Source organism: Lampetra fluviatilis, chromosome 76 (genome assembly GCF_964198595.1).
Source record: "Lampetra fluviatilis chromosome 76, kcLamFluv1.1, whole genome shotgun sequence".
Lineage (NCBI taxonomy): Eukaryota > Metazoa > Chordata > Hyperoartia > Petromyzontiformes > Petromyzontidae > Lampetra > Lampetra fluviatilis.
Genome location: NC_136350.1, coordinates 3,127,786 through 3,141,840, shown reverse-complemented (window position 1 = coordinate 3,141,840; position 14,055 = coordinate 3,127,786). Strand labels below are relative to the sequence as shown.

General features: G+C 50.2%; 1 protein-coding gene across 1 annotated transcript; it reads right to left on the bottom strand.

Moving 5' to 3' along the window:
* Positions 1 to 700: 700 nt before the first annotated feature.
* LOC144953423 (dual specificity tyrosine-phosphorylation-regulated kinase 2-like) lies at positions 701 to 10,481 on the bottom strand (the record flags this gene model as incomplete). The annotated part of the gene is made up of 9 exons (XM_078884000.1): positions 10,476 to 10,481; positions 9,385 to 9,487; positions 8,321 to 8,478; positions 5,991 to 6,127; positions 4,635 to 4,781; positions 3,061 to 3,199; positions 2,627 to 2,702; positions 1,894 to 2,066; positions 701 to 748 (listed from the first exon to the last, which is right to left on the bottom strand). Coding segments are annotated over exons 1-9 (987 nt in total), but the record flags the coding sequence as incomplete, so codon positions are not given.
* Positions 10,482 to 14,055: the final 3,574 nt, after the last annotated feature.

Genomic DNA, 14,055 nt, shown 5'->3' with positions numbered 1-14,055 from the left:
CCCACCCACCCACTCACTCACCCACCCACCCACTCACCTACCCACCCACCCACTCACCTACCCACCCGCCCGCTCACTCACTCACAAACCCACCTATGCTTCCTAGCGACTTCTACAGAGAGCCCCACCTCCGGGATATTCAGAGACCCCCCCCCCCCAGTCCCCCCCCCACAAAAGAATCCTATAAGAGCCTCACTGCCACCCCCCAGCTAACAAGACGGAATGGGTTATGTCGCTGGCGTCAGCCTGCCCGAACCAACTCACCCACTCACCTACCCACACACTATCCCACTCACTCACCTACCTACTCACCTACCCAACAACTCTCTAACCCACCCACCCACTCACTCACCCACTCACTCACCCACCCACTCACTCACTCACCCACCCACTCACCTACCCACCCACCCGCTCACTCACACACCCACACACCCACCCACCCACCCGCTCACCTACCCACCCACCCGCTCACTCACACCCACCCACCCACTCACCCACCCACCCACCCGCTCACCTACCCACCCACCCGCTCACTCACACACCCACACACCCACTCACTCACCCACCCACCCGCTCACCTACCCACCCGCTCACCTACCCACCCACCCACTCACTCACCCACCCACCCACTCACCTACCCACCCACCCGCTCACTCACACACCAGCCTGCCCGAGCCTTCGACTCACCAAAGTAAAGTGTCTTGTTTGGGGCTTCGTCCACCATCTTTTTTGGGGGCATGTCCAGGATCTGCGCACGGTTTCAGACGAAGGCAAAAGGAGGGGTGGGGGGCGGTTACAGCCGGTGTAGCCTCAGCGGGCCCATTGGGGCAAGTGCCATCTGTCAGCGGTGAGTAGTGGCGGAGGCAGCGCCTATTTGAGGCCGGAACTGCGTACAAAGACAACAATCCCCCCTTCCCCTCGTCTTGATTGCTTTTTCATAGCTTTCATGGCTTTATTTTGGTGATTTCGAAAAGTGTATTGGTTTAGCCATGTTTGTTTGTTGTAGTACAGAGTTAGACTGATGGCCTTAATCTAAGTTGTCTTATTGTTGTTGTTGTTTGACTTGCATCCCACTGGGATTTTTGCACACAGCGTTGGTGTACGGTGTTTTTTTCTGCAATATTTTGCTGTCTTTTCTTGGATTTTCTGTTTGCACTCAGTCACATATTCACTTTAAGATGTTTTTTGTTCATGTTGTTTGTTTGTTGCGGTTGCACCCGATTCAAGAGCCGAATGGCTCACAGGGCTATACATAATAAATTAACTTGAACTTGAACTTGTCTTAGCCTTATCTGATTGCTGGGGCAAGTGCTGGTTAATCACAAGCAGCACCTACGAAGGCCGGCACTGTGTACATAGACAACAATCCGCCCCTTTCCTTATTAGCTTCATCTCATTGCTGGGGCAAGTGCTGTTAGGAGTGAGCAGCACCTACGAAGGCCAGCACTGTGTACATAGACAACAATCCGCCCCTCTCCTTATTAGCCTCATCTCATTGCTGGGCCAAGTGCTGTTAGGAGTAAGCTGCATCTATGAAGGCCAGCAACATTGTGCACATAGACAACAATCCCCTCCTCCCCGTATTAGCCGTATTTGACTGCTGGGGCAAGTGCTGGTAGCAGCGAGAAGCACCTTTGAAGGCCGGAACGGCACATGAGGGGGTGGGTGCCCAGCGCCACGCCCGGCCACCTTTGGCGTTTGTGGCCGTGAGAGAGAATCCAACTCCATGAGTATGGGTCTCTGTGGGTCTGTATGGTCTCTATGAGTCTCTGTGCAGACCAACAGACCCATACCCATAGAGACCTGCCGGCCCACCCACCATACCCACCGTACCCACCCACCATACCCACCCACCCACCCACTATACCCACCGTACCCACCCACAGCCCGTACCTCGACGCAGCAGGGCAGGTGTTCTTCGTAGGTCCGTGGATCAAAGAGATCCTTGCCGGTGGCCATCTCGGCCACGGTGCAGCCCAGGGCCCACATGTCCACAGCGCAGGTGACCTGGTAGCCCAGCAGCAGCTCCGGGGCCACGTAGGGCAACGTCCCGCCCACGGTTTGGGCTGCACAGCAACAACAACGACAACAACAACGACAACAACGACAACGAATATGAAGCAGAGGTCGCAAACGGGTTTTGATTCCTTACCCGTACCCGGCCGCACCAGGGTCGCAAACGGGTACCTGTAGCCGGCCGGGTATCGGGTAGGGTACGGGTATCGGGTACCCGATTGCGACCTCTGATATGAAGTAGTCCCTCCGTCAACAGCGACGTGGGTTGAACAGGTTTATTTTTCGGTCGGTCAAACAAGTAGTCGGCTTCTGCGACCGATATGTCACGGCGAAGGTGAGTTTTTGGGTTGGACCGCGTACTCTGGCTTGCCCGCCTGATGATGACGCTCGGCTGTAAGCGCTCGAATTGTAAACGTCGTAGTGGGTTTACATCTCCAGCACACACCGGTTAGCGCTGTGCAAGTGGCAAATGGGCGCGTCCTGTTTACGTGACGCTGAACCTCACCGAGTGGCTGCGTCGGGTGGCGGCGGGTTCGACGACGCAACGTTGACATTGACGCGAGTTAACCCTGAACAACAAAAAAATCTCCACGTTCGCAAAGCCACTCGCCTTCATGCTTCAGGTAGAAGCTGCAGCCGAAGTCGGTGACCCTCACTTTGCCGGCCGCGGTGAGCAGAATGTTGTCCTGGACAAAGGGGGAGGGACAGAGAAGGAATTCCACGCTGTGAGGTTACGGCAAGAGAGTGTCCAGCCGGCAGCGGGCCTATCACGCAAAGTGACGCATTGACACCCTCACGGGCAGCGAGAGGTAGAGATAGAGGCACGCAGGGGGGTAAAAAAGCTACTTGGACTCGATTTGAAGCTTTCGTGACTGCAGCAGGGATTCATCTTCTTGGTTCTTTCGGTAAAGTCACCACGTGGAAGGGAAGTAATAAAATAATAAAAATAAAACACAATAAAATAATTCTCACGACGTTTCGGCCTACAACGCAAGCAGTCGTCCTCAGGTGAGAGGGCGCGATCACCGCCCCCGCTCCGCTCACCGGCTTGATGTCCCCGTGGACGATGCCCCGTCGCTTGGCGTACAACAGGAAGTGGAGGATGGCCTTGGTGTACTCCCTCAAGCGCATCACGCAGATTCGCCCGACGCTCCCTTTGCTCATCACGTCGTTGAGGCTCTTCCTGGCACGACGACGACGACAACCATGACGACGATAATTGTTTTTTTACCCTTCTATCTGGCAACAAAACTGACGCCTTTTTTTTTTTTTACAAGGAGTCATGTTTGCATAGACCACAATACCTGCAGCCATAATGCAAACAAATAACATAACTCTGAAAATGTATGCACTGTCCTTGAAGTTGATTGGTCCACACCCGAGACGGCTTTCTTTAGAGCCTAGTCTCACATGGTGTTGGACGACAACGACACCGACGACTACGTTAAAACCCCTTTCCCGTTCAGATGACGTCCGCAGGGTGACCCACGACCCAGACCCCAAACCGACTGTGCCACTTGGTTAGTTTTGGGGGGGGGGGGTCGTGAAACGCCTCGTCGCTCCGACGTGTTCATCCGCGGCCTTGCCGCGCCGCACTACTTGCGCCGAGGGAACTAACGCGCACAAAACATTTAAATTAATTGATTTAATTGTAGGTTTTTACCCTTTTAACTGGTACAAAACTGACACCTTTATTCAAGGCATCATGCTTGCAATGACCACAACACAAGTAGTCAAAAAAGCAAACAAAAAGAAGCAACTCTGATAATGATAATATATGCACTGTCCTTGAAGTTGATTGGTCCACACCCGAGACAGCTTTCCTTAGAGCCTAGTCCCCATTGGTGTTGGACCAGATGACACCAGAAGGTGTTCAACTCAAACACAGTGCAATATCAGAGTATTGAGAGCTCGGGGTTAGCATTTACACTATGAGATCTCTTTTACCAGTGGCAAAATATGATAGTAGGTTTTTACCCTTTTAACTGGTACAAAACTGACACTGACCACAACACAACTACTACATTTAATTGATTTAACGAGGCGAGACATCTTTTGATGAATTGTTAACTATCTTTAAACTCATTAAATAAACTGCAAAAGAAGTTAATTTTGAAAGTTATTAAATAAAGCTATTGGGAAACAAATTAGAAAATTAATCATCCCCCCGCCACCCCACACTTTGCGCAAGAGCACAGAAATGTGGTCACCACATCTGTGCCTCTATATAAGGAACGAAACAGGTGAAATTCTCCACAAAATCTGGCTGTCGCCTGATGAAGCTGGTTGTAATTACTGGCGAAACGCCGTACTCGGAGATTGTAAATGTTGTGGCTTGGCTCTCGAACACAACGTTGTGCTGTACCATTATACTACACTATACACTACACACTAGTGCTGTACTAGTAACGAATTGGTACGTTCTGTTTGCGTGACAACCCTTACTAGTTGGCTGTGTCGGATGGTGGCGGGTTTAACGACACAACATTTATATATAACGTAATCTAACCCAAAAATACCTCTATATTGGTCGCGAAAGCCCTGCGTGTAAAACTCAATAAATGTGATGAATCGATGAATCTAGTTGCTTGGGTGGTGGGGGGGGGAGGTTCGCGTACTTCAAGAGCTCGACGACGAGGCAATTGTGTCCGCGGAATTTGAACGTGTCCAGGACCCGGATGACTCCGTAGAGATCATCGCTAGCCTTGCCCTGCAGCTCCTTGGCCACCTCCAGCTCCGTCATCTGGCGGGACGCTGTCGAGGGGCTGAACAGCGGGAGGGGGAAGGCCACGAAATCGACGGTGACTCTGTGTGGGTGACTCTGTGGGGGTCTCTGTGGGTGTCTCTGGGTAACTCTGTGGGTGTCTCTGTTGGTTACTCTGGGTCTCTGGGTCTGGGTGTTTCTGTGGGCCTCTCTGGGTCTCTAAGAGTCTGGGTGTCTCTTGGGTCTCTAAGGGTTTGGGTGTCTATATGGGTCTCTAAGGGTCTGGGTATCTCTGTGGGTGTGTTTGTGGGTCTCTAAGGGTCTGGGTGTCTCTGTGGGTGTCTCTGTGGGTCTCTAAGGGCCTGGGTGTCTCTGTGGGTCTCTATGGGTCTGCTAGTTTTTAGTTTATACTTAGTAATAGTTGTAAGGCAGTTATTATTTTGTTAGTAAACTTTAGTTCATAGCAGTAGTCTGACGGCAGGTTATTATTTAGTGAGTTAGTTCATAGTAGTAAGTTCTACGGCAGTTATACATTTGTTAGTTCATAGTTAGCAGCAGTTTTACGGCAGTATTTTTTAGTTAATTAATATTTAACGGTAGTTTTATAGCAGTTAGTTTTTTTAGTTAGTTCATATTTAACAGTAGTTTTATGGCAGTTAGTGTTATGGCAGTTAGTATTCTGTTAGTTTATAGTTAGCAGCAGTTTTATGGCAGTAAGATTTTGTTAGTTTGTAGTGAGCAACAGTTTTATGGCAGTTAGTATTTTGTTAGTTCATATTTAGCAGCAGGTTTATGTCCGTATTTTGTTAATTTATAGTTAGCAGAAGTTTTAAGGCAGTTAGTATTCTGTTAGTTTATAGTTAGCAGCAGTTTTATGGCAGTAAGATTTTGTTAGTTTGTAGTGAGCAGCAGTTTCATGGCAGTTAGTATTTTGTTAGTTCATATTTAGCAGCAGGTTTATGTCCGTATTTTGTTAATTTATAGTTAGCAGAAGTTTTAAGGCAGTTAGTATTCTGTTAGTTTATAGTTAGCAGCAGTTTTATGGCAATAAGGTTTTGTTAGTTTCTAGTGAGCAGCAGTTTCATGGCAGTTAGTATTTTGTTAGTTCATATTCAGCAGCAGGTTTATGTCCGTATTTTGTTAATTTATAGTTAGCAGAAGTTTTACGGCAGTTAGTATTTTGTCAACGAGTCCATAGTGAAAGTTTCACGGCGGTGCCTCCAATCGTTTGATGATTATTGTCCGAGAGCGCGGGCCACCGCGGACTCACCACAAGGGCAGCGACATCATCTTGACGGCCACGTGCGTTTTGGTTTTGTGGTCGAGGCACTGCAGCACCAGTCCCTGGCCTCCCTTGCCGATCAGCTTCTGCACCTCGTAGCGGTAGTGGAGCTGTTCCTTGCGGACCTGGGGAGGCGGAGGAGGAGGCAGGGACCGGTAGTCAGAGTCGTCGCGATCGGAGTGCCCGACGCTCAATGGTGGTGGCAGCAGCGGCAGTCGGGGCTTCCACGGCCGCCATTTTCCACGGCCGCCATTTTCCACGGCCGCCATTTTCCACCATGGAGGTTTTTATTTGCTTGGGTGTTAGATTGCGGAGATGTTTAAATGTTTCGTTAAACTCGCCGAATGATTGACTTGAAGCTTTCGTGACTGCAGGAATTAATATATTTGGGTCTTTCGGTAAAGTCACGTAGGTTGGTTCAAAGAAAATAATAAAAATAGCAGAAAACTATGACGTTTCGATCGCAACGCAAGCGGTCGTCTAACTGTTATTTTTATTATTGTCTTTGAACCTACCTACGTGACTTTACCGAAAGACCCAAGAATACCGAATGCCGTTAAAACTCGGGGGGATTGTTCGCCTTTTTGCGTTTATCCATCTAACCCTCAGTAGTAAGACACTGGGTAGTGAGACACTGGCGGTGAGACACTGGTGGTGAGACACTGGTGGTGAGACACTGGTATTGAGACTAGGCCCTAACAAAGGCTGCTTTCTTTGGTGTAGACCAGGGGTCGGCAACCAAAATAACAAGAAGAGCCATTTCTTTCCAATTCGGTACAAAATTCAGTATTTCAAGAGCCGCAATGCATCTGAGTACATACTGTACATACGTACATATTGTCAAGAAGCAGCCCGTAAAGAGCCGCATGCGGCTCCGGAGCCGTAGGTTGCCGACCCCTGGTGTAGACCAATCAGTATCAAAGGCAATGCCACATATTATCAGAGCATGTTTTTGTCTGCATGTTCACCGCAAGTATGTGTTTCATTTCCAGAAAGGCTACAGCCTATCGTTACGCTGTTAAAGGCCCCACCACTGACCTGCTATGTAGCTCTTCTTTTTCAAGAGTGACCTGGCCATCACGAATCATTGCTCAACGAAGTGGGGCCTTCTCATTACCACCGTGTGGAAATGTGTAGCGGAAGCCAATTGCTCTAAATGTGTGGTGACGTTGTTTCTAAATGTGGAAGAAGAAACAAGTATAACCCGTAAAAACAATGTTTTTCACTATAAATCCTTTATATGCGTGGCGGCTAGAGTCCTCTCGTCCTCTGGCTTGAGATGGCTGCCACCTATGGGTCAGATGATTGCATTGCACCATTAAGCAATTGGTAATTAAATATAATATTTTTGTCCTAAAAAGTGTAACATTTTCAAGAACATTAATTGTCACGCACAACGAGTCTGTGTGCAAAATGTCAGCTAGATTGGATCACGGGAAGTGGGTTAAAAAACGACCGAAAGATTTGCACGGTCGTAAGCGCGCAAGCTAACTTAATATAAAGGATTTTAAAACGGAGGACCCGGAAAAATCCACGCAACCACGGGCAGAGAGATAGAGACGCAAACTCCAAATATGCAGCAGGCGTCAGGGTCGGTATCGAACCCACGACCTCCTGTATACCAAGCAAGGGAGTTCACATCTCCTGGCCACCGCGGCCGACGTCGTTGTGAGTGGATTAGCGAAAGTTTGCTTCATATGGTGCGAAATAACTTTAACACATACACAGAGACCCAGATCCTGAGAGACCCACAGACACCCAGACCAATAAAGACCCACACAGATCCTTCGACACCCACAGAGACCCCAGATAACCCGTAACAAAATCTTAACTGACTGTCTGTGTTTGGTGGTGGTGGCAGATTTAACAATTACACATTTATACTCATGCCTTCTAACCCAACAAAAACCTCTGGGTGTCTAATGGTGTCTCTTTGGATGCCTCTGTGGGTCTCAATGGGGATGGGTCTCTGTGGGTCTCTATGGGTGTCTCTGGTTCTCTGTGTGTGTCTCTTTGGGTCTCTATGGGTGTCTCTGTGTCTCTGTGGGTCTCTGTGTGTGTCTCTATGGGTCTCTATGGGTGTCTCTGTGGGTCTCTATGGGTGTCTCTGTGCGTCTCTATGGGTGTCTCTGGTTCTCTGTGTGTGTCTCTTTGGGTCTTTATGGGTGTCTCTGTGGGTCTCTATGGGTCTCTGTGTGTGTCTGTGGGTCTCTATGGGTGTCTCTGTGTCTCTGTGGGTCTCTGTGTGTGTCTCTGTGGGTCTCTATGGGTGTCTCTGTGGGTCTCTATGGGTGTATCTGTCTCTCTGTGAGCCTCACAGGGATGTAGTTGTTGTTATCGTCGTCGTAGCCGTCGTTGTTGTTGCCGCCCCGGGGTTTGTCGACCTCGTCGACAGTGAAGAACCAGACTTGTTCCATGGCCGCCAGCTCCAGCTTTTGGCGATGACTCAACTGAGGCCCAAAGAAATTCAGGATCGCTGCACACGTGACAACAACAACAACAACTTTGAACTATTTCTGTTTTGTTTACATGCCAGGTAAGGCCCCCGCTAGAGCTACATCGTCGTCATCATCACGTGGAAACTCCACTCAGACCTACAAAGACCCACAAAAATAAATTTTCGTATCGAACCATAGAGAAACACAGATACCCTTTGAGACCCATACTCACATAGATCAATAGAGACCCATACTCATATAGATCCATAGAGACCCATACTCATATAGATCCATAGAGACCCATACATAGATCCATAGAGACCCATACTCATTAAGATCCATAGAGACCCATACTCATAGAGATCCATAGAGACCCATACATAGATCCATAGAGACCCATACTCATAAAGATCCAGAGAGACCCATACTCATAGAGATCCATAGAGACCCACAGAGATCCATGCTGATAAGAGACCCATACTAAAATTAAACTATATATTTTTTATTTTGGCAGGTAAGGCCCCACTGAAGTGGCTGATATTATCTTCATCACATGGAAATACATAGTGGCAGCCAAATACTGTATACCCATGCAACATGGCTGCCATAACATCCCCTGTGCAACATGGCAATCATGACATCCCTCATGCAACATGGCCGCCCTAAAGGCCCCCATGCAACATGGCCGCCGTGACATCCCCCACGTAACATGGCCATAGTGACGTCCCCCATGCAACATGGCCGTAGTGATGTACCCCATGCAACATGGCTGCCGTGACAGCCCCCATGCAAAATGGCCACAATGAAGTCCCCCATGCAAAATGGCTGCCACAAAGTCCCCTAAACAACATGGCCGCCGTGAAGTCCCCCATGCAAAATGGCGGTAGTGACTTCCCCCCCCCCCCATTCACCGTGGCCACGTTTGCTCTCACTGCTGTTCTCACCTCGAGGCGATTTGCTGCGGATGGGGCCGGTGCCGGCTGCGGACAGCGCGCTCCACGTGTTGACAGAGACTCCCTCCCTCCTCCTCGCTCCAGCTTGGCTCGTCTGCACGCACATACACACACAGACAATATTGGAGCATGCTCCTCTACACACACGGACTTCAAATAAACATATTCTTAGGTGTTTTCGGTAAAGTCACGTAGGTAAAAAAATTAAAATTAATAAAAGTAAAATAAAATAAAAATCACGACGTTTCGGAGGCAACACAAGCTTCCGTCTTAAGGTGGAACCGTCACAGCACGATAGCTGTATCAAGTGAGAGGAGCTTGTGTTGCCTCCGAAACGTCGTGATTTTTATTTTATTTTTATTTTACTTTTATTAATTTAAATATTTTACCTACGTGACTTTACCGAAAAAACCTAAGAATATGAATCCTTGCAGTCACGAAAGCTTCAAATCTAGATTCAAATAAACAGTAGGCGTCAGGGTCGGGGTCGAACCCACGACGTCCTGTATACCAAGTGAGATTGTTAACATCTCCTAGCCACCGTGGTGCCACACAGTCGTGTACAGGCATCACAAACACTCACTACATCTCGCGGAGGATCGTTGCGCGGTTCGGTTCGCAAGTGCGAGTTGTAAGTCGACGTTGAACAAATATATATTTCATAGAAGCTCGTTCGTAAGTGAGGGTGGTGTTTGTAAGTGTGGGTGGTGTTCATCAGTGCTGGTGGTGTTCGGAAGTGTGGGTTGTCTTTGAGTTGTGCGCCTTTTGGCGTCATCTGGTCCAACACCATGTGAGACTAGGCTCTAAGGAAAGCTGTCTCGGGTGTGGACCAATCAACTTCAAGGACAGTGCATACATTATCAGAGTTATGTTTTTTTGTTTGCATTATGACTGCAGGTATTGTGGTCTATGTAAACATTTCTCCTCGTAAAAAAGGTGTCAGTTTTGTTGCCAGATAGAAAGGTAAAAAAAAAATAATCAGTGTGGGTGGTGTTTGTAAGTGAAGGTGGTGTTTGTAAGTGAGGGTGGTGTTCGTAAGTGCTGGTGGTGTTGGTAAGTCGAGAGTAGGGGCCCATGCGTACCTCCATGGTGTTGATGCTCAGAGTGGCTTCTCTCACGCAGCAGTCTCCAAGGTCTCTGTGTGGAAAGCTGTGGGAGGGGGGAAGGGGGTGGAGATGGTGGAGAGAGTCACAACATGAACTCACATCCTCACCACGGACCCAGCCTCACCAATAACCCACAACAGGCAACCACACACTCACCACGAACCGCTATCCTCACCACGAACTCACATGGACTCACATCCGCACCATGGACCCAGCCTCTCCAATAACCCACAACACGGACCTACACACTCACCACGAACCCACAACACGGACCCACACACTCACCACGAACCCACAACACGCACCACAAACCCACAACACGCACCACGAACCCACAACATGGACCTACACACTCACCACGAACCCACAACACGCACCACGAACCCACAACACGGACCCACACACTCACCACGAACCCACAACACGCACCACGAACCCACAACACGGACCCACACACTCACCGCAAACTCACAACACGGACCCACAAACTCACCACGAACCCACAACACGGACCCACACACTCACCACGAACCCACAACAGGGACCCACACACTCACCACGAACCCACAACACGGACCCACACACTCACCACGAACCCACAACACGGACCCACACACTCACCACGAACCCACAACACGGACCCACACACTCACCACGAACCCACAACACGGACCCACAAACTCACCACGAACCCAGAACACGGACCCACAAACTCACCACGAACCCACAACACGGACCCACACACTCACCACGAACCCACAACACGGACCCACACACTCACCACGAACCCACAACAGGGACCCACACACTCACCACGAACCCACAACACGGACCCACACACTCACCACGAACCCACAACACGGACCCACAAACTCACCACGCATCCACAACGCGGACCCACAAACTCACCACGAACCCACAACACGGACCCACACACTCACCTCGAACCCACAAAACGGACCCACACACTCACCTCGAACCCACAACACGGACCCACACACTCACCACGAACCCCAAACAGGGACCCACACACTCACTATGCACCCACACCCTCACCACGAAACCACAAAACTCACCACGAACCCACAACAGGCAACCACACACTCACCACGAATTCATAACACGAACCCACATGCTCACCACGAACCCACACACTCACCACGAACCCACAACAGGGACCCACACACTCACCACGAACCCACAACACGGACCCACACACCACGCACCCACAACACGGACCCACACACTCACCACGCACCCACAACACGGACCCACACACTCACCACGCACCCACAACACGCACCCACACACTCACCACGCACCCACAACACGCACCCACACACTCACTACGCACCCACATCCTCACCACAGACCCACACACTCACCACGAACCCACAACACTCACCACAAGCCCACAACACTCACCACAAAACCCACAACACTCACCACACACTCACCACGAACCCACAAAACTCACCTCGTCAAACGTTTCGCTCGGATGGCTTCAGCAGAAGTCGTTCGAAAGGCGACGATGACGAAGCTGCAGCAGCTGCAAGTGTCAGAAGCTGCCGTCTCCTTCACGCGCGTCAACAACTCTGAGGAAGCACGTGGCGATTGCGACGTCACCGGTGACGTATCAGTGCGAGGGGCGTGACCACGCCCCCTTTAGACACGCCCCTCCGAGTGACGTAACAGCGCGCGACCACGCCCCCGGAAGTCACCTCCCGCCCCTCCTTTTTGGGCGCCCCCCCCCCCACCTCCATCCCCAGCTTCTACTTCCGCTTCCGGTCGGGGCGAATGGCGGGAAAAATCTGAAGCCTGTCTGGGCCTCCTCGAGGTCTACTCAGCCTGAAGATGTCTCCACGGGGCTCTGTGTGAGGTGAGTCTGTGGGTCTCTGTGTGGTGAGTCTGTGGGTCTCTGTGTGAGGTGAGTCTGTGGATCTCTGTGTGGTGAGTCTGTGCGTATCTGTGTGGTGAGTCTGTGGGTCTCTGTGTGGTGAGTCTGTGGGTCTCTGTGTGGTGAGTCTGTGGGTCTCTGTGTGGTGAGTCTGTGCGTATCTGTGTGGTGAGTCTGTGGGTCTCTGTGTGGTGAGTCTGTGGGTCTGTGTGGTGAGTCTGTGCGTATCTGTGTGGTGAGTCTGTGGGTCTCTGTGTGAGGTGAGTCTGTGGGTCTCTGTGTGGTGAGTCTGTGGGTCTCTGTGTGGTGAGTCTGTGGGTCTCTGTGTGGTGAGTCTGTGGGTCTCTGTGTGGTGAGTCTGTGCGTATCTGTGTGGTGAGTCTGTGGGTCTCTGTGTGGTGAGTCTGTGGGTATCTGTGTGGTGAGTCTGTGGGTATCTGTGTGGTGAGTCTGTGGGTCTCTGTGTGGTGAGTCTGTGCGTATCTGTGTGGTGAGTCTGTGGGTCTCTGTGTGGTGAGTCTGTGGGTATCTGTGTGGTGAGTCTGTGGGTCTCTGTGTGATGAGTCTGTGGGTCTCTGTGTGGTGAGTCTGTGGGTCTCTGTGTGAGGTGAGTCTGTGGGTCTCTGTGTGATGAGTCTGTGGGTATCTGTGTGGTGAGTCTGTGGGTCTCTGTGTGGTGAGTCTGTGGGTATCTGTGTGATGAGTCTGTGGGTATCTGTGTGGTGAGTCTGTGGGTCTCTGTGTGTGGTGAGTCTGTGGGTATCTGTGTGGTGAGTCTGTGGGTCTCTGTGTGGTGAGTCTGTGGGTCTCTGTGTGGTGAGTCTGTGGGTATCTGTGTGGTGAGTCTGTGGGTCTCTGTGTGGTGAGTCTGTGGGTCTCTGTGTGGTGAGTCTGTGGGTCTCTGTGTGGTGAGTCTGTGGGTCTCTGTGTGGTGAGTCTGTGGGTCTCTGTGTGGTGAGTCTGTGGGTCTCTGTGTGGTGAGTCTGTGGGTCTCTGTGTGGTGAGTGTGTGGGTCTCTGTGTGGTGAGTCTGAGACTCTGTGGGTGTCTCTACATTTCCACACGATGATGATGATGATGTTATCAACCACTTAGTTGAGCTTCTATCATTTGTAATAGCCAGCGCTACATAGCTCCTTACCTGGTAACATTTAAATTATTTAGTTTAGTATCTTTGTGGCTCTCTGTGTGTGTCTCTCTGGGTGTCTGTGGGTCTCTATGTATATATATGGATCTGTGTGTCTCTATGGGTATCTATGTATTTCTATGGGTCTTTGTCTTTACGATTATCTGTGTATTTATATGGGTCTCTATGTAACACTCTGGGTCTCTATGGGTCTCTGCGTTTCCCTGGATATCTGTGTGTCTCTATCGGTCTCTATGTATCTCTATGGGTCTCTGTGTATCATTATGGGTATCTGTGTGTTTCTATGGGTCTCTGTGTATCCCTGGATCTCTGTGTGTCTCTATTGGTCTCTATGTATCTCTATGGGTCTCTGTGTCTCTATGTATCACTATGGGCCTTTATGTATCTCTATGGGTCGCTAAGGGTCTCTATGTATCACTAGGCTAGGTGCAGGAGGAGGTCACGGGACAGACCCAGCAGGTGCCATGGGTTGACTGCTGTGCCAGGCTAGGTGCAGGAGGAGGTCACGGGACA